Below are 25,417 nucleotides of genomic sequence, written 5' to 3' on the forward strand. Positions count from 1 at the left end.
AGGATTACTTCCTTCCCCACCACACTGAATCAAACCAATGGGCCCATCTAGCCTGATACCCCTCCTTGTTGCCACCTAAGATCACCCCACTGGGGGTAAGCTAGCCCAGTATTCCCCCACCCCTTTTCCCAGCAGCCCCAGATCAGACCCATGGAGCAATCTACCCGGACTATCTAACCTGGTGTCAAGAAGACAGTGTGAGGGGATTTGATGGGATGATGTTAGGCAGTTTGGGTGATGATTTGGAGCAGCAGTGTCCGGGCAGCATAGAGTCAGAGGGCGACTGGGGGAATGGTGTCAAAAGGTTGGGCCTTGAGGGGACAGTGTCTGAGGATTTGGAGGGATGGTTTCTGAAGGATTTGGGGGGATAAATTGGGTGGATTTGGATGACAGTGGCTGGGGGGCTGGTGTTGGGGGAATGGTATTTAGGGGGCTTGTGAATGGTGTTTAGTGGGATAGTGTCAGGAGGTTGATGGGTCATTTCAGTGGACGCTGTCCGAGTTGGGGTTTGACTTCAGTGAGCAGTGTCAGGGGTTGGGGGTTTGATTTCAGTGGCGGGGTTGGGAAGCTGATCTTGGTGGTCAATGTTCAGGGTTAATTTTGGTGATCAGTGTTGGGGGTTAATTTTGGTGGGCACTGGGGGATAGGCAGGTTGATTTCAGTGAGCAGTGTCAGGGAATATGGAGTTGACTCTTTTGGGCAATGTCATGGAGTTTGGGGGTTGATTTGGGTGGTCAGTGTCAGGTGTTTGATTTCAGTGGGCAGTGCTGGGTGGTTGATTTAGGTGGGGAGTGTCAGAGGCTTTGGCGTTGATTTTGGTATAGGGTTGCCAGTATTGGTTGGAGGTTTCCCTCACATGACAATCTTTAATTAAAGGTTAATCTTTAATTCCTGGAGACTCCAGGGCAATCCTGGAGGGTTGACAACCCTAACTTTGGTGGGCAGTGTGGGGGCTGGGGGTTGATTTTGATGGGCAGTTTCAGGGGTTGGGGGATGGTGTGAGGAGATTTTGATTCAGTGACAATGGTATCCCAGATGCCCAGCGTGGGGGGAGGCGGGCCGCCGGGGTGAGGCAGAGGGTGAAGATAACAACAACTCATTGTATGTGTGGGTTTGGTCAAACCCCTGCGGCCCCTGAACACCACATGATCCTACATTGGGGTGGGCAAACTTTTTGGCCCAAGGGCCACAATGGGGTGCAAAACGGTACGGAGGGCCGGGTAGGGAAGGCTGTGCCCCCCAAACAGCCTGGCCCCCGCCCCCTATCTGCCCCCTCCGACTTCCTGCCCCCCTCAGAGCCCCCGAGCTATCCAACTCCCCCTGCTCCTTGTCCCCTGACCGCTCCCTCCCAGGACCTCGTGCCCCCGGGACTCCCCCATCCAACCCCCCCCCCCGCTCCCTGTCCCCTGACTGACCCCCGGCCCCTATCCACCGCCCCCCCCCCAACAGGCTCCCCGGGACGCCCACGCCCTATCCAACCCCCCTGTTCCCCGACCCCTGACCGCCCCACAACCTCCGTCCCGTCCAACCGCCCCCTGTCCCATGACTGCCCCCCGGGATCCCCTACCCAACCCTCCCACCGCCGCCGCGCGCGCCGCCTCCGCCTCCGCCTCCCCTTTACCCTGCGGCTCAAAGCGGCAGGAGCGCGCGGCCCCGCTGCCCGCGCGGGGGCGTTACTGAGGGGGAGGGGCCGGGAACTAGCCTCCCCTGCCAGGCGCTCAGGGGCCGGATGTGGCCCGCGGGCCGTAATTTGCCCCCCTCTGTGCTACATCCGACACGATCCTACAAGGACTCCTTTTCTTTTTGCGAATACGGACTAGCAGGGCTGCTCCTCTGAAACCTGCTTTTGCCACAGTAACTGTCATGGCGGCTAGTGGGGGGCGGGGCGCAGATGGGAGACTCTAGAGCTCCTTCCACCGCGGTAACTGTCACGGAGGGCAGGGAAAGACAAAAAGCGGCCGAGAGGGGCGGAAGTGACGATATTACTATTGCCGAGCGGTGGCAAGGAACGTTTGGGACCAGGGAGCGGGGCGGAAGGGGCTCAAATGGCGAGCACCAATCAGCTTCTCGGGGGCGTGGCTGCGGGGCGGGGATACGTATAAATGCAGGCTCCTGGGGGGCGCTTTATTTAGTGGCAGGCGGCTGAGCACGGCGGAGACCGTTACTGGCCCGCTCCTCGTCGTAGCGCGCCCCCCCCCCCCGCCCCGCCTGTAACGCAGCCGCCCCCGCCCCTCCAGTCCCCGCAGCCATGTTCAGCTGGGTGAGCAAGGACGCGCGGCGGCGCAAGGAGCCGGAGCTGTTCCGCACGGTCTCGGAGGGGCTGAAGCAGCTCTACGCCACCAAGCTGCTGCCCTTGGAGGAGTACTACCGCTTCCACGACTTCCACTCCCCGGCGCTGGAGCCGGCCGACTGGGAGAACAAGCCCATGGTGCTGCTGGTGGGGCAGTACAGCACCGGCAAGACCACCTTCATCCGGCACCTCATCGAGCAGGACTTCCCGGGCATGCGCATCGGGCCCGAGCCCACCACCGACTCCTTCATCGCCGTCATGGGCGGCGAGACCGAGGGCGTCGTCCCTGGCAACGCCCTGGTGGTCGACCCGCGGCGGCCCTTCCGCAAGCTCAACGCCTTCGGCAACGCTTTTCTCAACAGGTGAGCGGGGGGAGGGGTCTCCAGTGCCGCTCGCCGTCGGCCTTCAACACGTGTCTGGGGGGGGGGCGGCTGCTGCGCCCCTCTGCGCCTTTCTCAACAGGTGAGGGCTGGCCTGGGACCTGCGTGGCCACTCATGGCACCCCTAGACTCTCAACAGGTGAGAGCCTGGCTACCGGGGGACCACACTCAACTGCAGCGCTCCCTTCTCCCCCGCTCCCAGCGCCTTCCTCGATAGGTGTGGCTGGGCTGGTGGGTGGGCATGAGTGGCACTGTATGGCGCGCCCCCCCCCCCGTTTCGCCTTAGTAAGAACATAAAAGCGGCCCTACTAGGTCAGACCAAAGGTCCATCCAGCCCAGTATCCTGACTTCTGACAGCAGCCAATGCCCGGTGCCCCAGAGGGAGTGAACCTAGCAGGTAATGATCTAGTGATCTCTCTCCTGCCATCTATCTCCACTCTTTGACAGAGGCTAGGGACACCATTCCTTACCCATTCTAGCTAATAGCCATTAATGGACTTAACCTCCATGAATTCACCCAGTTCTCTTTTAAACCCTGTTAAAGTCCTAGCCTTCACAACCTCTTCAGGCAAGGAGTTCCACAGGTTGACACTGTGCACTGAGTGAAGAAGAACTTCCTTTTATTTGTTTTAAACTTGCTACCCATTAATTTAATTTGGTGGCCCCTAGTTCTTATATTATGGGAACAAGTAAATAACTTTTCCTTATCCACTTTCTCCACACCACTCATCATTTTATATACCTCTATCATAGCCCCCCTTAGTCTCCTCTTTTCTAAGCTGAAAAGCCCTAAGCTCTTTAATCTCTCCTCATATGGGACCCATTCCAGCCCCTTATCATTTTAGTTGCCCTTTTCTGAACCTTTTCTAATGCCAGTATATCTTTTTGGAGATGGGGGGACCACATTTGTCTGCAGTATTCAAGATGTGGGCGTACCATGGTTTTGTATAAGGGCAATAAGATATTCTGTCTTATTCTCTATACCTTTTAGTACCATCTTCAAGAGGTGAGACCCTGGTGTGGAGGCCCCAGGGTGGGTAGGGATGCAGGGGGGGAGCCTGCCAACAATACTTGTCAGCCCCCAGACTTACGTCAGTCTTCTTCGTGCAGATCCCTGTACCAACTCCTGTATAATACGTGTGCCCCTCCCCCCTGTCCAAAGCCAGAGTTCGGGCTTTATCTGTTGAAGTACATGGTCACTGGGGTGGTACCTTGGTAGGTGGGGATGGAGAGCTGTCATTGTACAGTTAATGCTGACCAGGACCCGACTCTTCTTGTCTCTTCTCCTTCTTTCTCCCTCCCCACTCCCCTCCAGGACCTAACTGAAACCACCCTGGGGACTCCACCCCCAGACTGCTTACTGGGTCCCGATAGGCAGTAAACATTTGCAAGTGGGGCCGGAGCCCAAAAGTTTGAGAACCGCTGCTCAAGGCATAGTTCTTGGATACCTCCTCTATAAATGCTGCAGCCAAATTCTGTTAAAACTCCCTCCCTGCCCCATAGGCAGTCTTCTGCCTCTGAATGGCCTCAGGCAGAGGGGGTTTTTTGTACAGAACTGCATAGTGATGCCTTCCCATCAATGTCTCAGATTTCCATAGCAGTGTTGGTCACATCTGACTGGTGGTGGAGGGGGCTCTGACTGAAATTGACTAGGAACTGACCCTAAACAAACATGAAACTGACTGGGTGTTTTCCCAAGTTGAAATGGGAGAAAGAAATTAATATTAAAGCAAGTTAACTTAATCTTCCCAAACTCCATTCCTCAAAACCAAAGAGGACAGTAACTCTAAGAAGAGGACATAATTTAGTTAAAAAGTCTTAACATGACCACATCCCTTCATAACTCAGAACCCGATTCTCTGGTCCTGTAGGGGGGTTCAGGAGCTCCCTTAGAAACAGAGGTATTGCAGAGTACTCCTGCCAGAGTACACCCCTGCTAGTGGACATTTCTGAACATGTGGCTGCTTCTGTAGTTGAAAGGGGAGAGTTTCACTTCAAGGTTAAAATACAAAATTGTGATACCTCATAAGGAAATGGTTAATTCAGGGATATCCAGCCACAGGTTCTCATAATACTCATAATCATCCAGAAATGGGCTTCCTGCCCTTGGTGATGGAAGATAATTTCATAGCTAACAATGAGGGCATGATGCAGGAAAGCATGAATGAAACACTTGAAAACCATAGCATGCAGCTTGAACTCATGATCAGGCCCCTCTCCATTCATGGCTGCTTCCTCTCTGCCCAGAAGGATGCCTTTTGGACAATTCTAGCTCAGGATCTACTAGCTGTTTGTGAGCTGGCTTGTTTATAAGCCAATTCTAGATGGCATTTAAGCCCCACTGTTAAATGGGACTCTGGAATGTTGGCCTCTGATCTTCCTGTTGGAGGAAAGTGAGGACTGTTAATGCTTAACCCAAGTTGTCTCCTCTTGATGGCCTAGTGTTTTTAAAAAATGTCTTGTGTACTGCAACTTTAATATACTGTATCCTTTTAATCTGTTAACTGTCTTAGCTAGTGGGTTCTTCAGATGGCATGTAACAAAGGTCTGTCTCTTGCATTCATCCTAAAGCTCCTTAAAGGAGCACTGCGAGGTCTCTAGGCTCAATAAAGGAGTAGCGGGTTTAGTCTCATGTCCTTGTTTTTCCTTCCCCCTACCCCAACTGTTGTGCTATAATCACCATGCTAAAGGTGTCTGTGTATGAGCAGCAAAGCATGCAGTTTCAAACTAAGATTTTTTTTTTTGTGGCTGGAAAATAATGTAGAAATGTTCAGCTTTTAAAACTGCTCAGTCTCTTCTGAAACACTAGGGATTAAGGGTTACAATGAGTCTTGTGCAGGAGTTGAGAGATTTCCTGCCTCTTTATGAAATCCATGTCAGATCAGCATGATTGCCTTGCTGTTGTAGTTGATCACTCTTCCTTTCAGCATAGCTAGCTGAAATCTCCAACAGAAAGCGGCTGCAGGCTCCGCTGAGGAACTAAAATTGCTGTGGACTCAACTTCTGAAATAAGAACAAGCTAAAGATCTTGCCAGTTGGTTTGCCTAGTGGAAAAATAAATGAATTCCAGCAAATTCTCCCTCTTTAGATGACTCATTTTCAAGAGATCTGATCAAAAGTTAGGAAACAGTGAATGGAAGCATTACATTATGATCATAGACTTGTTGGATTAGTGGGAAGGTTAAGTGTGGAATTCTCAAGTCTGTCACTCTTTCCTTTAAAAAATATGCTGTTTTGGCATCAAGCTTGTCACTGTCAGCAGCTGGAAGGTATAAAGTGCACTAACTTGCAGTGTTGACTGACATTTCCAGTTAATACTCATGACAACTCGCATTGCTGCTTGCATCTAACATTCTGCATGTTGTTACTATATCTTAGATTATTAGAAGTGACAATTTTTCTATCGGATTTACTTGTTGCTACTGTTTAGGTGGCTTGGACAATAAAAATCAAGTCCATTTCGCTATTGGGCTGAAGAGCAAGGCTATTGTCTTCATTGGGGTTTAATAGAAATGTCTCTAAATAACAGTACTGCTCTAGTATGGCTCCCTTGTCCTTAGCCTTATATACTTGGTGGCTTCATGCTTATAAGGCTGAAGAGCAGGTGTCACATTAGTGTAATTTAAAGAGAACTGACCAATTGGTAGCTTAAAATTGGTCACTATTGCTAGTAAATCTGCCAAAGCAACTACAGACTCTCCAGTTTTTCACATACTTAAAATGCAAGAGGTACACTTCCTATAAGACAGTGAGTCACAGAGGTGAAGTGATTTATAGATACCAATTCTGCTGGTGCTGTACAAACATAATAAATGACAGCCCCTTCCCCAAAAAGCCTGCTGTCTAGCTTTAGCACCTCTCCTCCCATATACCTGAGGCTGGATTTAAGCTCACCATACACTGTTAGGTAAAACTCTCCCTGTCTTATGGATAGGGGAATTAAGGCAGTCTCTACTGGTGGGGAGGGAGACTTGCCCCTGGTCACATAGGGAGTCTAGCAAACTAGGCAATTGAATGCAGATATCCTGAGCCCCAGCCTAGACCACATGGCTGGTCTGTCTTGGTTTTTTTTCTTGCCTCTGCTCTTTTACATACTATAGAAGGAAAGTGCCTAGCCTGTCTAATTTGAGTATTTCTTCTGATGTAGGTTCATGTGTGCCCAGCTACCCAACCCTGTCCTGGATAGCATCAGTATCATTGACACACCTGGTATCCTCTCGGGAGAGAAGCAACGCATAAGCAGAGGTAATTGCTTCCTTTAAATGCATTCCAGTGCCTACATTACATAAGAATTTCCAGACTGGATCTGACAGACCAGTGGGATCATGGAGCCCCGAAGTGTGAAACTGGGTATACCACATAATATAAAAACAGACTAGCATGAGCCAGACTTGACTATCCCTCCATTTATTTTGGCCTCTTGGAGAGCTCTGGTCTGAAGTACATGTGTGCAAAGCATTTGGTAGAACAGCAGCAGGTTACTACTCCAAGCAAAGGCAGTTGGATTTTTTTCAACTTAAAGGCTAAATAGCTTAACAATAAGTCATCCACTTAACCTTCCTGGTTCTCTGTGGACCAAGGTTTGAGATATTTGCCCCAGTGTCAACTCCTAGTATAGAAATGATTGGCATCATTGCAAATCCTATTGCACTGGTGGCTAAAACTCCAGAGCTAGTCTGGCTTTCTGGAGCTGTCTGGTGTCTTGAGAGCTGCAAATGTTCTCTGGTTTTTGGGTCTGGAAGAGAATAGTGTCAATAGAGGTGATCCCTCACTTGGAAGGTCTGTCCAAAGACTAGCTTGAAGTGGAGCTGAGGACTTAACTGTGAAGCTGACAAAGTGCATCTGATGTCCACTCCAGAGCCATTGTATTAGGACAAGTCCAGTCCATCTTGGGAGGCTAGCATGGCACCCCCTGGATGCATGCAGGATCGCTGGTTGGGTTGTCAATGCTTTAAGGCCATTTAGAGGTAGAGAAGCATGGTCTAGTGGCTAGGGCATTTGACTTGAAGTGAGAGAAGTGGTTCTATTCCTGGTTCTTATGTGACACCCAAGACAAGTCATTTCCCCTCCCACCCTGTCCATCCTGTTTAGAATAGAAGCTCTTCAGGATGGCAACTCCCTTGTTGTGTGTGAGGCTAGTAATTTTAATAAAAATGAAATAAGAATTGGCTGTTTGAAGTCAGTACTCCTGGGTTCTGTTTCTAGATTGAGGAATACAGTGTAATGGTTAGAGCTGGGGAGTTAGTACTCCTGGGTTCTAGTCCCCTCTCTGCCTTTGCCCTGGGGTAACTAGCTTCATTAATGTGCCTCTTTCTGTAGCGTAAAATGGGGATGACCCCCTCCCACCTCAGTTAGTTGTGAATCATGCTGCTGGGAATGCTAAGCACTTCAGATATCTCAATGAGTTACTTAGCTGAGCCACTTCTCGAAATGAGAGTGCATGGTCTGTTTCCATTCCTCTCCACTGTATTGCAGGTAGGGACAATGGCTGACTGAGTTTGCATGTCCCTACTCATATCAGAAAAGCTTCACCTCTTCAACTAAATCTCATTTAAACTGGTGTAAGCCTCAGATGTGTTTTAGCCCTTAATCTTGTAATCCCTTACAAGCGGAACCAATATAAAGCACGTGTTGAACAAGCTTCAGTTCAAATCCATAAGGTGGATGCACCAGTGTAACTTAGGGGCTTGTCTTCACTTTGGAGATCTTGGATGACCAGCTCCCAGGATAGCTAAGGCCATCTGTCAGCAGCCATGCTGCAAGCCGTACTTGTGCTACTGTCTTCGCTGCTGTTGCATTCCCCAGGTCATTAGGATTTGTGATGGCACATCCCATAGTGCTTTGTAAAACAGTAGGCTGTGCTACTTTGTCTTAGTGAATTGTGAGAATTCATCTGTCCTGGGCGCAGAGGGAATTGTCGGAAGGCATTGGAGGACTAATAGCACTTGAGTGAGGTAGCCTGCCCTCACTGCAGGGTGGTCAGCAAACCAGCCCTCTGGATGGTAGGTCACTATTGTCCATGTCCTACAGATTTTGGTGGAAAACCTGAGGCATACAGTGGAAGTGATTTGTGTAAGATAAGTGAGCAGCAGGGATGGGGACCAGAACCCTGGTGTCCTGATAATCCAATAACTCCCTGGTCTAAACCACTAGACCAGGGGTTGGCAACCTTTGAGAAGTGGCATGCCAAGCCTTCATTAATTTAAGGTTTCGCATGCCAGTAATAAATTTTACATTTACAGGGTCCTCCTAATGGAACCCCAGACTGGCAGCAGGCTGAGCAGTACCAGCAGCCAGGACCCCGGCTGGCAGGGGCTGGCAGATGGAACCCCAGACTGGCAGCACACTGAGCCACTAAGCCTGCTGCCAGTCTGGGGTTCTGTCCACTGGTCCCTGCCAGCCAGGGTCCCAGTCGCCAGCCCCGCTCAGCCCACTGCCAGCCCAGAGTTCCGTCCATCCAGGCCAGCAGTGGGCTGAGCGGGGCCAGCGGCTGGGACCCTGGCTGGCAGCAAAGTGCCACTAAAAATCAGCTCACGTGCTGCCTTTGGCACATGGGCTGCAGGTTGCCAACCCCTGCACTAGACCTGGCTATAGAGAGGAGAACCGAGGAGTCCCCATTCTGTGCTCCAGTGAGTAGCCTCTTTCTTCAATCCTGACAAGTGTGTAACACTTCACAACTCTCACTTGACTGACTTCCATTCTAGTATTCTTCAGCTTACTGCTTTTACCACACTGGCAACAGTACAAATTCAATGGACCGTTATCCAGGTACTACTGCTCAATGTGTGCAGTGATGTTGCCTCTGAATGGCTTCCTGAACTTTAGCCTGCAGCACCTGTTGGCTTTAGCATTCCAGAGATCTCATGGCACTAAGTGGCATCTGAGCCTAAAAGCTCACTTCCCTGTAGAGTGAGCCCCCTATCAAGGGAGCAGTGTTCTGAGATCTTGCTTGAGTGGTTGAGTACCATTGGCTTGTACATTTGAGCCTCTTATTGTGACTGTAAGGGCCTGGGGAATGCTTATTTTACAGCATCCCTTGGCTGTAACATAACTGCCAGACTTTAGCCATGTAGATAAATAGTGACTCAATATTGAGGGGGAGAATTTAGCAGGCAGTAATTTCCTGTGGCTGAGTGCTCTGAGAGTAAAAATAGGATCTGTTCTTCATAAGTTCATTCATGGCCCTCTGAACCTGTTAGAAGTAGTGTAGTCCCACCCTTATCGCCAGAATACATAGCTCTAGGACAGCACTCGGAGTACCTTCCAGTTGTGCATGAGTCGTCACAGGTGGCTTATTCTCTAACCTCACCCACAGGTGTGTGCATGTAGTGATGCTTCCAGGGACCATGTTGCTCTCAATATTGGATCAGGGAGATCAGAAGCACACTGTGCCCCTGGAGCTCAAGGTGGCAGCATTTGGAATGGTCCCTAGTTCCTGGGGGGATTTTCATTGTGCTCTCTCTCAGCAAGGCTGTCTGAGAGTGGCTGTCTCCTGCATGGATGAGCTTAAGGTAGAAACCTGAAGCAGCATTGTCAACCCTCGTCCCCATTCCAGAGCTGTTGGCTCCTTTAAGTGCCTGGAGTGTCTTGGGAGAAACACCAATATCTTCATCTGAGAGCCCACTGTAAAGAGGTCAGGACAGGCTGACTTCTGATTGCCCTAGTTAGAAGTAGGCTTGGAAGAATTTTATTTTTAGCACTTTCCCCACAACTGAAAATTTTTAAATAGGAAATTATGGAGGTTAGGGGTCAGACAGTTTAATGACCTGTTGAGATTCAAAATCTTTAACAATTAAAACACAAACTGTCAATATCACATGTCAGCATATACAGTGTAAATGTCTCCAACTAAATTCCTTTGCCACCTGTTCTGACAGCAATTTTTGAGCACTGATTTGTTTGCATTCATAGCTCCTAGAAGTCACAGCTGAGATTGGGGCAGGGACCATCTGTGTGCACAGTGCCTGGTACAAGAGGACCTCAAAGTGAGAAAAGGAGTATTTATCCCCATTTTATGGAGGGATGGGGAGGGGAACTGAGTCAGAGTAGTGACTTGCCTAGTGCTGCAGAGTTGGGACTAGCACTCAGAGCTTGTGAATCCCAGCCTACTTCCTGAACCACAAGACCAGCCTTCCTTTCCTTCTAGAGCAGAGGTCCCCAAACTGTCATGGAAGAACATTCAGGGGTGCATGGCAGGGCCAGGCCAGCCTGCACGGAGGGAGGGCCCCCAAGCCCTGATCTATGCCTGGCCCTGCCCTGCCCACAGCCTTGGGCTGACTGCAGCCCAGCTGGAGCTCCACACCTGGCCCCAGTCATAGCCCTGGCCTCAGGCCCACCCCAGCTGTGGCTCCAGCCTTGTCCTCCTTACCCCTGTCCACTGCCCCACTCTTGGCCTCCCCCCAGGGGTAAGGAGGGGCCACAGACAGGGATAAGGGGGGGACATGACCCTGAAAAGTTTGGGGATCACTGTTCTAGAGGCAAATGCTCTGTACTGACTTGGATCTTCTGTCTCCCAAGGAACAACATAAATATTTACCTCTAGCCCCTCTTGTTCACAACATCTGACTCTCAATCTCAGGCCTTTTATTGGTCTATTGACTGAGTGCTGGCTGTGATCCAGGTCTGACTCTAGCAAGTGCCTGACCTTGACCTAGTGTTTCAGTTTTTCTGTTGGTTTCTCAATGTTTCTGCTAAAGGATTTCACCCCTTTTCTGTACCCCACACCACTTCAAAGCACCCCACGGACTACTGCCCAGCAGAGGAACTGGGCTTGTCACTTCTGTGCTGAGGCTGGTCCCTGCACATTCCCTTCTGTGTCCATCTCTGGGCTCATTAAGATCTCTACAGAATCTTGTAACTTAGCTTAGCTCTTCCTGAGTATCAAAATCCTGGCATTTGATTACATTGCTCCAGAAGCTCCTGTGTATTTGTGGCTTTTTGGTTATGGCAGAGGCCGGAAGGAAAATGTCTTGCTTATTAATCACATCAGCCTTTCCAAACCCTCCTCTGATATTTTTTCCAGTTACTAGTAATGCCTGCAGGAAACTGCTTTCAAAGATAAGGCTCTTGCTGCCCCAGTCAGAAAGAAACCAGGATGTAACACTAAACAAAGCACCATGAATTGTGGAACAATTTACCTTTTCCCCCTTACAAACCACAGAATTTGTCTCTCATTCCTGTAGTGATACTTTGGGGCCACTTTAAAGGGATATGTTGTACCAATAAAATAAAAACCAGCAGGATCTTATTAAAGGGAAAAGGCAAAATACCACATTTATTGTAAATACAGAAAGAATCATAGTAAGCAGTTAGTTATAGCTATAACATTCCATTCAATCTCATATTTATTCACACATTCATTCATACAAACACACACCCACACACATACAGGTTCTGCAAGGTTGTTATCATAGTTACCAGCCTTAGAGTTGCTCATGCCAAGTCACTGGCCAGGTGGCCTGGACATGAGGAGGGAGCAGGGCCTTGTCAGATGCTCATCTGATGCTCCTGGAAGTTGGTTTGCAGAATCAGACCCCAAAGTTCTCACTTTTTAGAGTCTATTTTTATAGGAATTTCTTCCTATGCCAGTCTATGGGAATTGCTTCATCATGCTGTTGCTGAATCAATCAGCAGATAGCACATTCCTGACGGCTCCAAGATGTTATCTTGTTCTTTGGTTCTCCCATTCTTGAGGCTGTTGGGTGGATTCCAGTCTGCCCTCCGGGGGGTCCTCTGGTTATTTCCACTTGACGCCTTCTTCAGCCGATGGACACTGGATTCTTAGGCTGGCACCTCCCTGATCATTCAGTTATTATCCACACCAAGCATCCATCCACATACATCCTCTATCTCTATTTTAATCACAATTGTTAATACAACAAAAGGGTGGGGAGTCTCTGGGTGCTGTTTCTGTTGTTAGAGTATTGCTTTGAGTCTCTCTCTCTGTGAATTGCTTTGAGAACAGACTCTGTCTTAGAATGTACTAACACAATTAGCAGCTTGCAAGTTTCACACATAGAGGGAGAGAAAGAGTACCAAAAACCAAGAGACCTCTTAATTAGTAATACCCTGGAATTTAAACTCTGGGGAATCAAACTCATTTGTGATTTTTAATACAGAACTTCTTTAATATGATCCAACAGATAGGCAGGTCACTTCAGTCCCCAGAACATCTTGTAGGAAAACAAGGTCAGATTCCTTTTTTAAATTTCTAAACTTTCATTGGGACATACTCTGCAGTGTCTGGTCTTGTGCTAGTGCTTCAGGTATGGCTTGCATGGGGGAAGCCTGTGCTAATGATGCAGGTACATAGTTGTGATTCTTTCTCCTCCTGCCTCCCCACGTTTTTATACAGAATAAGTGGCTCTTTGGCTTACTTTTAACCCCTTCCCAAGAGAGACACTGAGAAAAGGCTGCCTAATACAGAAAGTGTCCTTGTGGGGTTGATTATTCCAGTATAACTAGATCAGTTTAAATTTGCATCTTGGGTTATGCCAATAACTCTCCCAGGTAGTCAAAGCTTAAATTTAGAAGGTGAAATTGACTGTCTTATTGCCCATGCTCTTCAAAACACAAGGCAATTTGCATTAATACATGGCTGCACTCCCTTTGGCAAAGGCCAGTTATGGCACTTGGCTGGGACTTGAAAGATGGGGTCAATTTCTGATTCCTACAACCAACTCCGTGAGACCCTGGGCAAGTCATTTCCCTGTGTAAAATGGGTATACTTCCTGCACAGGGAGCTTGCAAGTGTTGTCTTGCTTTTTTTGGCTAGTGCCTGGTACAGAGCCCTTGATCTGGGGGTTGCGGGCCCTAGATGATACTGTAATCTTAATGTTTGGGTTTAATTATAACAATGAAGGAAGGAGGTTTGTAGCTTAATCACCCTTATCCAGTGTCCTCTTTTCAGAGCTTCTTCTGGATGCTAGAACTCTGCTGTATTCAGCTCAGTAAAACTCCCATTGGTATAGTATCGCTGATCTCCTTCAATGGGGAGTTCTTCTGGGTCTTGGATAACATTATAACCAGCTCCAAGACTATCTGCCTGGGGGAAAAGGTGTGAACTCAGCCACTGCAGAGCAAATGAGGCTCCTCCCTCAAACTACTGCTAAGTTCACTACTTGATTATTGCAGAATATGTTGTCCTTAAATCTGCCAGCCTCCATGTTCTCCTGCTGTTAAGCTACATAACAAGCAACAATGGCTAAATCCACTTGTCAAAGGACAGTTTGGTTCTTAAATGAGACAGTCACCCTAAAATAGGCGTGTCAGTGTTGTGCTATAAAGTCCTGTAGCTGTAAACAAACTGTGTTTTCACGTGCACAGCCCTGCAGTTCACTGTGGGATGTAGGCTGAGCAGACCCAGTGGAGGGCTCTTGCAGAGTAAGATCTTGGAATGATTGCTGGTAACAGAGGTTGTGACTGGCTTGACTGCAAGGTGAGAGGCAGGGTGCATTTTCCATTGATTTCGTTGGGTGTACAGATGCTTTGGTACTTTAAGAACGAATCAAACCAGGATGTTTATGTGCAGGGTGGGTATTAAGTAAATTTGTGTAGACTCTAAGAAGGCCATATCTGATCTGAGCTGCATAAAGCAAGCCATAGATACTTACCCTTGAGCCCCATAGCTGATGGCTGACATTTTCATGCCTCCAAGCCTGGCTTCTAGTCTCATGCTGCAAGGTGACCTATTTATTGTCACCTGTTCCCTTCATAGAGACAGTTACACTTGGTGTAAATTCCTATATGTAAGGAGGGTGTGTGCAGCCAAAGCAATGATTGGGGGTATGAGGACTTCAGTAACCCCATCAAGAGCTTCTTGATCTCATGTCTGATCAGCTGGACCAGTGCCCTCAGGTGGTGCAAAGAATCCTGACTTAGCTGCCTGGCTTGTGTGTGCTCACATGCACCAGGGTCTGTCTGATCACCAGATTTGATTATCCGGGATCTTGGTGTTTTGGCCTTCTGCAGCAAGGGGTCTGGGTCACCTGCTGAGATCACCTAATACCCTGCTGTCACAGCGGCCTCAGGAATTGGTGGGCCCTTGGGCTATATACACGCTACAGCTTGTGGGTATGTCACTTGAAAATGTGAAAAGCCACCTCCCTGAACTAAAGTTACACAGACCTAAGCACTGGTGTGGGCGGTGTTACAACATAGCTATCACTGTTGGGGGGGGGGGGCAGCACATGCTGGAGTAATTAGGAGAGAGCTCTTGCCACAACTTATCTGCTTAGAGCATCTGCACTAGCAATGTTGTAGTGGGTTAGCTGGAAGCTCTGTAGTGTGGCCATAGTCTTGGTCTCAGGAGGCTTGTGTCCCAGATACACATGAGGACTGAAATGTTTTAGTTTAACTGAAGTCATAGGACTCAACATAAGGGTATTTGGGTGAAGTTTAATGGCCTGTGGTACACAAGCAGTCACCCCATATGAGCTATTCTAATGGTTCCTTGTCTTAAAACAAGGTGATCTGACCAAGGATGGCCCCAGAAACATTATTAATGTAATTTTCTCACTGATTAGAACTGTTCAGGGTGTGTTGCCCTGGAGGAATATTCATTGGAGGAGCCATCTGCTATATAGCAAATAGCCTTTATCCAGCCTAAATACTCTCCAGTGTTCAGATCTTAGCCAATTAGCATTCCTTCTGCAGGAGGAGTCTTGAATTTTAGCTGCATGAAAGGTGCCAGATTAGGTACTCTTGAGACTTCAGTCCTGTTCTCAGGTATTTCTGAAATGCCTGGTACAAAGGTTTAAGGACCTTTCTTCATAGGCAGGAGTGGTAACTTCATCTGTGCTCTATGCTGTCCTTGTGGTTAAAGTGCTGGATGGGAGCAAAAGATTTGGCTTCAATTTCCAGACTCCCTGTGATCTTGGAGCAAGCTGCTTTATCTCTGCCTCAGTTTCCCACTTATAAAGCCAGAGAGAACAATCTTTACTTTCATGGGAAGGTGGACTAGGAAGGGATCAGGTTTCAAGGTGTGAAGGGGCAGACTTGTGGATTTGCTGTCATAATCAGTAATTCTGTTGGTGACTTGGACACATACCTTGTTCATGGGTTCAGACCCACTAACTCATCTCACCTCAGATACTAGTGACTTCCCATAATCTTGGCTAGGAATTAAACCCACCTTCTAGAGTGACCCTGCATCCCTTCCACCGCATGCAGTCTGAAGCAAATGAATGTTCTTGGATAGTCTGCCTGTAAAGAGCTTTGGGTAGTGCTGGACTGCTACACAGCAGGGCCAGCTTGATCTAATTCTACCTGATGCTGGTTAACATTTTCTTGTGAAGATATGCCAAGTTTTCAGTGGCAGAACAGAGACTGGAAGTTGTAGAGAGCTGTAATTTACTCAACTCAGCAGGGGAATTTAGAATCAGGAGTCCTGGCTTCCCCAGTCTCTGACCATACTGCTAAGGCATAGAAGTGCATATCAGAGCATCTCTAAAGAATGCATGGGTAAGGTGGGTACCTGGTGTTTAGAACAGCTTTTAACACCGCTTGCTTAACTCTGTTTGTGATCTACATAATGTTCTGCACAGTATTGCCTTCCATTGTGGGCCTTGCTGAGTCACAGGAAATCTGGAGTCTGCTACATGCAAACTCCTATTCTGTGGTGTAAGAGCATTGCTCAAACCAAAAACAAATCCAGCCCACATAACTATGGGGTGGGAAGGCTGTCTTCTGCGGCTACAAAGAGGTGCTGTGGGGGATCCAAGTCCTGTGCATAGCTTAATGTTCCAGTATGATCCAACTTCAAATGGTTGAGTTGGTGTGATGACTAAGCATTGGACTGGGAGTCGGGTGTGAGTTCAGTTCCTATCTCTGCTGCTGACCTGCTGTAATCTGGAGCAAGTCTCTTCTCTCCCTCCCTCCCTCCACCCCTCCTTACTGTCTTGACTGTTTAGACTGTAAGCTTCTGTATAGGTTCTTGCCCCAAGCTCATCACTATGCTATCTGATCTTGGGCAATAAGACTAACATCTGTCACGTGTTCTTTCAGCCTTTCCGGTCCTAGCCCCAAAGAGCTGACAAGATGAACAGATGGAGATTAGCACGGGAGTTCAAGGAAACATTGAGTTGGTATTGGTCAGCATGATAGGCAGTGGACTCAGCATGGCAGTGGCCTAACCATTGGCAAGTTTATTGTAGGCATCACAGTGAAGGGTTTTGAAGGATAATCTTCATTAAAGAAGGCAGAGATGCACCTTGCACTTGGAGTAGAAAGTGGTGAGATTTGGGATGGGCTTTTGTTCTTGGGAGAGTTCATTCTGCCATCTCAGACCAACCTCCAAAAAGCTGTCTCCTGAGCAAGTGAGCTGCTCACTTTATTGTGGAGAATTCCACTGAGCCAGAGGAACAGAAGTGGGTCTCCATCCAGGAATTTTAGACACCCTTGTCATAAGGCCATGGTGCACCTTAAGATAAGTACCGAGATCTTGACCTTGATTTCATATTCTGTGGCAACAGTTCTCAACCACAGGTCTGGGGACCCAGGGAGGGGCATAAGCTGGTTTCAGGGAGTCCACCAAAATAAACCAGAGAGCAGGGCCAGCATTAGACTCACTGGAATCCAGGGCAGAAAGCTGAATCCTGAGCCCCACTGACCAAGACTGAAGCCATAGTCCAAGCAATTTAGCTTTGCGAGGTCACATGGGGTACTGGGCAATTGCTCTGCTTGCTACTCCATAATGCTGGCCCTGGTTTTTAATCTACTGAAACAGTTGTGGTGAAGGTGAGCCATGGAATTTTTATAGCATGTTGGAGGGGCCTCCAAGAAAAAGGTTGAACACCCCTGTTCTATGGGATGTCAATGCAGAAGAGGTTTGATGCACTCATGGTAACCCAGATTGCTGAAGAGAGGTACTGTAATGTTCTGTACCAGTTACTCAAGTGGCAAAGACTTCATGCCCTTGTGTTGTAGTCTGTCCAGAAAAGATGTGAATAAGTGAGGGCAGCTCATCCACGAGGAGGGGGTGGAGTCTGAGCCAACCAGAAATAGTAGAAAGTATGCTGCTACATGGGTTTAGCCTCTGAAATCCTCCACAAATAGGCCCTGATCTGAATTGGGGCCTCAAGACCTTACGGGAATAAACTGTAGGATTCCTTGTAGGGAGAGTCATTCAGAGTCATTCACTTCAGGGGGGCAGCTTAGCAGCTGGTGTAGCTGCCTCAGTGCAGATCCTATTGCCCTGGTCTGCATGGCTTATCTTGGAAGTTGGCATTTTGTGGCTGTACTAGGATTTTAATCAATGCCTAAAATTAGATTTTTTAATAGGCTGGATTTGGCTGCCCTCTGCAACTCATGGCTTGCTGCATAAACTGTATTCTTGTACCAGTGAATGCTGGGGCCTCTAATGCACCAGTACAGTACTTGGCAGCACCATTAATAAAGTAGGGAATGCTGGTTAAACAAATATGCACTGCCTTGTAAGGGGGAAAAGCCAGTTGAACAGGGGCTTCCCAACAACACCAAGGGAGAGCCTTTGTGTAGCCTGGCCCTGAAGTAAAGATCCTATCAGTGATTTTTGAATAGCTTTGGAAGGGGTGTGGGGGTGGTGCTGCACAGCTGTCAGTTCAAGATGCTACAGCCAGTTACTCTCTGCTTGGTTTTGCCTTTGGGAGCAAATCAAAGGGGTCTCTAGCCCAGTGGTCACCAACTGGTCAATCTGAGGGGATCTCCCAGTCAATTGCTGCACTGCTGGAGATTGCATGGCTGCCACTAAGGCAGGCTCCCTCCCTACCCCAGCCCCACACTGCTCCTGGAAGCATCCAGTGCAGCCCTTGGGGTGGAGGGGGGGCAGGGGTCTCCCTCTGTTCCTGCCTGAAAGCACCACCCCCACACCTCCCATTGGCCAGGAGAACTGCAGGGGTGGTCCTTGCAGAGGGTAGTATGCAGAGCCACATGGTCACCAACCCCCCCTGCCCTCGTAAGGGTGTGTTGGCCCCTTCCTGGAGCAGCATGGGGCCAGGGTAGGCAGGGAGCCTGCCTTACAGCAGCTGCACTGCAATGCCTATGGGAGCCACCAGAGGTCAGGGCTCCCTGGTGGGAGGCTGCACCCCAACACTCTGTCCCAGTCCAGAACTCCCTCCTGCACCAAAACACCCTCCTATACCCTAACCCTGCCCCAGGCTCAGCCCAGAGCCCCCTCCCACACTCTGAACCCTTCAGCCCCAGGTCAGAGCCCACACCCCCTCCCAACCCAAATCCCCTACCCAGCTTGGTGAAAGTGAGTGAGGGTAGGGGAGAGCAAGCAACAGGGGTGGGTGGCGGGATGGAGTGAGGGGGGCAGGGCCTCAGGGAAGGGGTGGGATAGATCCTGGGTTGCCCTTAAATTCAAAAAGTGATCTTGAGCATAAAAAGGTTGGAGACCACTGCTGTAGCATCTAAAGGACTGACTCACTTGCTGACAAGCTCTTGAGTCCAGCACCTCTAGGATCTATTGCACAAACATAACTACATACCACGAATATCTTCCCCCTTGTAACATTCCACCATTCACCACTGAAACTAGCTTTGCCAATGTTATCTTCAAGGTCCTGCCCACAGATAAGGCAGTTACTTCAGCCTTTGATGCAAATGTTATGAAATGCAGCACATTTTTGGGGCGCACTGGATGTGAGGTATCAAGCAGAATCACCCAGTGACTTGAGATGAGCCTCCCAAGTGACTAATTGCTGGATGCAAAATACCCCCAAAAACCTACATTGTAACACTTTACTGTTGCCACTTGGCAATGTAGTTTAACTTATTACAATGCATAGTGCCTGCAGCTTGTTTACTAGTGTGATGTAGTCTTCCTGTCCTGTATAACAGAGAAGAGAACCACTCTGGCTGGCTAGCCAGAAATGGGGACACTGAATGAGGAGCAGCAAATTTGAAAATGAAAGGTGAGAAACTCTTCTACAAATGTAGTTTCTTGTGGAACTTGCTGTCACGTAAGGAGCCTAGCAGAGTTCAAAGGGTCACTTGTTACATTATCAGCTTGTCTTGTGGTAGTGCCCAGAAGCCCCAGACATGGACAGGACCCCATTGTGCCAGGTACTGTACACAAACAGCTCAAAGATCCCTTCCCCCAAAAATACAAGCAAAGGACAAGAGACAGTAGGTGGATGCTCAACTAGACCAGGTCTCAGTGGATCAAGGACTGTCCTGTCTATGGCACCCAATTCAAAAGAGCTTGCAGGCTATTGGGGTGGAAAGTGGGGAGTAGGATAATGGACTTAATGGGTCCATAGGTCTGATCTTGCCTCTCAACTTGAGAGAAGGTCAGTGAGGTAACTTTTTTTTATTGGACCAACTTCTATTGCTTAAAGGCATCCTTTCAAACTTAGAGCTCTAATATTGTGGGACCAACATGGCTACAACACTGCAAACTTACAGTTGAAGCAGTTCTGCAGAAACATGGGAAGTTTGTGGGATACTGATTCTGCTTGAATTTCCGTCCAGGGGAGGACAAGGACTTTCTATAAACCCTACTTGGCTAAAACTTGCCAGCAAAGGCACAGAATTTACTTGTTCCTTGTCACCATGATCTGACCCAGCCTTACCTATAGATTGCTTCACCTGTGAGTGGAGCAATGCAAAGACCAATCTGCTCCCCTTGAACAGTCCATGCAGTGGCCATGACTTCTCTTAACCTCTAATTGTGCTCTACCCAGGGGCAACTGAGGCCATGGGAAAATTCCCAGTTTGACCAAACAGGCCACAACTTCCTCCTGGGGTTGTTAAAGGAGAACTTTCTTAAAACATTGCTTCTTAAAGAGCAGACCCATAACAGTGGTCAGACTTGCTGATTCACAAGCAGCTATGGGATTGGAATGTGTCTAACCTTCCTCATGTATTGTGGGAGTGCTGATCTCCAATTCTCTTCATTCCTTACTCTGCAGTTGAGTAATGTGGGTCTAGGCCAGGGGTGGGCAAACTTTTTGGCCTGAGGGCCACATCAGGGTGCAAAACTGTATGGAGGGCTGGGTAGGGAAGACTGTGCCTCCCCAAACAGCCTGGCCCCTGCCTGCCCCCTAAAAGCCCCTGGGACCCCCTTGCCCCTTATCCAATGCCCCAGCCCCCTTACCATGCCACTCAGAGCAGCATGTCTGGCTGCTGCCCTGCCCTGCATGAGCAGGCAGCTCAGAGCTCTGCCTGTGCAGTGGCATGGCTGCAGGGGAGGGGGACAGCATGGGGGGGGCAGGGGCTAGCCTCCCAGGCCAGGAGCTCAGGGGCTGGGCAGGACAGTCCCACAGGCCAGATGTGGCCCACAGGCTGTAATTGGCCCACCTCCAGTCTAGGCAGATGGGTTGGCTCTCTCCCCACCTGAACAATGCACCCTATACTCACCAGAATATGGTTATACTGAGTGCTTTCCTCTGTGGGGAAATATGTCAGGTCAAGATTGTGACAACACTGTGTATTATACCTGTCAGGTGTGGTTTAGCAGCCAGGGATAGCAAGGGAGCACACAACTGTCTTAAATTCAAAGACCAGCCTCTAAAGGGCAGCATTCTCTCTGCCTTGCTTTAAAGGCCTTACCCAGGTCCTGTGCAGGTTAACCCTCCAGATGTCCCAGAAGCAGGGGAGGTGTACTCTCAGGCTTATGCTGTGACCTTTGGCAACATAGTGAATTTGTGGCTGAGCTAGTGTTAAAACCCAAGTGTCCTGACTTGATTTCCCCAGTCCTTACCACTAGCCATGCTGCCATGACTTCAGCAACCCTTGGTTTTTATATTAACCTGAATGTATATTGTATTTTGTGGTTACCCCAAACTTCTAAAACCAATTGGTCATACAAAACAGGATGGCTTGTAGCTGTCAAGAAATCCAGATTATTCACAATATAACGTCCAGTACATAAGTGATCGGTCCAAGCACTGGGAAAGTAGGCTGGGGCTTCAAGAAATCATGAGATTTTTAAGACCGATCTGTTTGTCATCTGACTTGAGGCTTTAGTAGTCCTACTTTCAAACTCTCCCCTCTAACTATGAAGACTAAGACTATTTTTAAGGACTGTTGTATAATATGGTTCTGGGAGCCAAGCCTTTAAGAAATGACATCTTGTGAGTTGGCAGTGCTAATATAATGCATATCTCTGCCTTTTGAGGTTCCTCCAGAGGAAGTGGCAGCTGTTGGTATATTGGCTTGTTTGTGCTTTAAGAGCAAATACTACAGAATTCCCCTTTGGCTTTGGCAGAACTACACAGCTGGTGGCTTCCCATTTTTTCTTTTCATTGTCAGTAAATTGATGAACTCATGTGGCCAGTCTGAGTAAATTCCTCAGCAGAGCAATGGACTTACATCTGGCTGTAGAAACAGGATTGGAGTGTAGGAGGGGGAGGCAGCTGTGATTCTCCCATGACGTTCAAGGGATTCCATTCCACCGTGCAACTAAACTTGAGAAGCTCTGTCTTTGGATCTGGGTGAGGTAGCATAGTCCCAATTGCCTTGCTTTAGTCACTGGAGTTGACTCCTGGGTCCTATTCTAACTCTGCCAGTGATCTTTGTGATCTGTGACAAGTGCCTTCCCTCTGTGCCTGTTTCCCCTCTACCCTCTTTACACTGCAAGCTCTAAGTTGGGGGTGTCAAGGCACAATGAGGTCTTGATCCCCACTGGTGCAGCCCTTTAGGCACTATTGGAGTACAAATGAACTCTGAAGTACATCACTCCCTTCTTGATACCAGGTATGTGGAGCCTTTGTATTTGAAGTGCTCTAGAAGGGCAAAAAGCATAAAGTGTAAATACTGTAGGATGCTTACCGATGCCACCTCTTCTGAAGTTTAGTCTGAGTTCTTGAGTTTAGGGCAGGCAATATAACCTAGTGGGCAGGCACACTGGATTAGGACTCCAACTTGGGTTCTGTTCCTAGCTCTGCACCTGGCCTACTGTGAGACCTGAAGAAGTTGTCGTCCTTCCACCCCATTTGTAAAATGAGAATAATGCTCCTTTGTAAAGTGCTCTGAAGCCTGTGGATGAAGATGGCGGGCAGGGAAATTGGAACATAAGAATGGCCATGCAGGGTCAGACCAAAGGTCCATCCATCCCAGTATCCTGTCGGCCAACAGTGGCCAATGCCATGTGCCACAGAGGGAGTGAACCTAACAGGTAATGATCCAGTGATCTCTCTCCTGCCATCCATTTCCACTCTTTGACAGAGGCTAGGGACACCATTCCTTGCCCATCCTGGCTAATAGCCATTAATGGATTTAATCTCCATGAATTTATCCAGTTATAGTTCTAGCCTTCACAACCTCCTCAGGCAAGGAGTTCCACAGGTTGACTGTGTGCACTGAATGAAGGAACTTCCTTTTATTTGTTTTAAACCTGCTACCCGTTAATTTAATTTGGTGGCCCCTAGTTCTTATATTATGGGAACAAGTAAATAACTTTTCCTTATCCACTTTCTCCACACCACTCATCATTTTATATATCTCTATCATAGCCCCCCTTAGTCTCCTCTTTTCCAAGATAAAAAGTTCTAGCCTCTTTAATCTATCCTCATATGGGACCCATTCCAATCCCTAATCATTTTAGTTGTCCTTTTCTGAACCTTTTCTTATGCCAGTATATCTTTTTGGAGATGAGGGGACCACATCTGTATGCAGTATTCAAGATGTGAGCATACCATGGCTTTGTATAAAGGCAATAAGATATTCTCTGACTTGTTCTCTACCTTTATTTGATTCCTAACATCCAGTTGGCTTTTTGACTGCCGCTGCACACTGCATGGACATCTTCAGAGAAGTGTCCACAATGACTCAAAGATCTTTCTCCTGATTAGTTGTACCTAAATTGGCCCCCATCATATGGTATGTATAGTTGGGGTTATTTTGTCCAATGTGCATTTCTTTACATTTATCCACATTAAATTTCATTTGCCATTTTGTTGCCCAATCACTTAGCTACTCTGAAACCTGTCATTAGTTTTGTGAGATCTTTTGAAGTTCTCTACAGTCTGCTTTGGTCTTAACTATCTGAGTAGTTTAGTATCATCTGCAAACTTTGCCACCTCACTGTTTACCCCTTTCTCCAGATTATTTATGAATAAGTTGAATAGGATTGGTCCTAGGACTGACCCTTGGGGAACACCACTAGTTACCCCTCTCTATTCTGAAAATTTACATTTATTCCTACCCTTTGTTCTCTTTTAACCAGTTCTCAATCCATGAAGGGGTCTTCCCTCTTATCTCATGACAACTTAGTTTACATATGAGCCTTTGGTGAGGGACCTTGTCAAAGGCTTTCTGGAAATCTAAGTACACTATCTCCACTGGATCCCCTTTGTCCATATCTTTGACCCCCTCAAAGAACTCTAATAGATTAGTAGGACATGATCTCCCTTTACAGAAACCATGTTGACTTTTGCACAATAATTTATGGTCTGTGTCTGACAATTTTTTTGACTATTGTTCCAGCTAATTTGCCCAGTACTAACATTAGATGTACTGGTCTGTAATTGCCAGGGTCACCTCTAGAGCCCTTCTTAAATATTGGCATTATATTAGCTATCTTCCAGTCATTGGGTACACTAACTGATTTAAAGAACAGTTAGTTAATAGTTCCACAATTTCAAATTTGAGTTTTCAGAACTCTTGGGTGAATGCTATCTGGTCCCAGTGACTTGTTACTGTTAAGTTTCTCAATTAATTCCAAAACCACTCATGACACTTCAATTCCTCAGATTTGTCACCTACAAAAGACTGCTCAGGTTTGGGAGTCTCCTTAACATCCTCAGCCGTGAAGACTGAAGCAAAGAATTCATTTAGTTTCTCTGCAATGACTTTATCGTTTTTAAGTGCTCCTTTTGTCTATTGATTGTCCAGGGGCCCCACTGATTGTTTAGCAGGCTTCCTGCTTCTGATGTACTTAAACATCTTGTTACCTTCTGAGTGTTTTGGCTAGCTGTTCTTCAAACTCCTTTTTGGCTTTTCTGATTACTTTTTTTACCCTTAATTTGGCAGTGTTTATGCTCCTTTCTAATTACCTCACTAGGATTTGACTTCCACTTCTTTAAAAGATGCCTTTTTATCTCTCTGCTTCTTTTACATGGCTGTTAAACCACAGTGGCTCTTTTTTAGTTCTTTTACTGATTTTTTTATTTTTAATTTGGGGTATACATTTAAGTTGAGCCTCTATTATGGTGTCTTTGAAAAGTGTCCATGCAGCTTGCAGGGATTTCATTCTAGTCACTGTACCTTTTTAATTTGTTTAACTAACCACCTCATTTTTGCATAGTTCCCTTTTCTGAAATTAAATGCCACGGTGTTGGGCTGTTGAGGTGTTCTTCCCACCACAGGAATGTTAAATGTTATCACTATTTCCAAGCAGTCCTGTTAGTTAGCTCTTGGACCAGAACCTGCGCTCCACTCAGGACTAGATCGAGAGTTGCCTCTCCCCTTATGGGTTCCTGTACCAGCTGCTCCAAGAAGCAGTTATTAAAGTATCGAGAAATTGTGTCTGCATTTCATCCTGAGGTGGCATGTACCCAGTCAATATCAGGATAATTGAAATCCCCCACTATTATTGAGTTTTTTATTTCGATAGCCTCTCATCTCCCTTAGCATTTCATCATCACTATCCCTGTCCTGGTCACATGGTTGATAATGGATCCCTACTGTTATATTCTTAATAGAGCCTGGAATTACTATCCATAGAGATTCTATGGAACATGTGAATTCATTTCAGATTTTTATTTCATTTGATTCTACATAGCGTCCAACATAGTTTATATAGCAGTAGGGCTGCTGCTTAGAA

The 25,417-nt window shown here is 47.6% G+C and overlaps 1 protein-coding gene across 1 annotated transcript in view; it reads left to right on the plus strand.

Annotated features, from left to right (window-relative positions):
- Nucleotides 1-2,120: 2,120 nt before the first annotated feature.
- The window catches only part of EHD1 (EH domain containing 1), a 36,706-nt gene continuing 13,409 nt past the window's right edge, over nucleotides 2,121-25,417 (plus strand). The window contains exons 1-2 of the mRNA XM_073351938.1: nucleotides 2,121-2,652; nucleotides 6,818-6,915. Of these exons, the coding sequence (XP_073208039.1) occupies nucleotides 2,249-2,652; nucleotides 6,818-6,915 (502 nt within the window). The 5' untranslated portion in view covers nucleotides 2,121-2,248. The remainder of the gene's footprint in view (nucleotides 2,653-6,817; nucleotides 6,916-25,417) is intronic.

This window comes from Lepidochelys kempii, chromosome 7 (genome assembly GCF_965140265.1).
Source record: "Lepidochelys kempii isolate rLepKem1 chromosome 7, rLepKem1.hap2, whole genome shotgun sequence".
Lineage (NCBI taxonomy): Eukaryota > Metazoa > Chordata > Testudines > Cheloniidae > Lepidochelys > Lepidochelys kempii.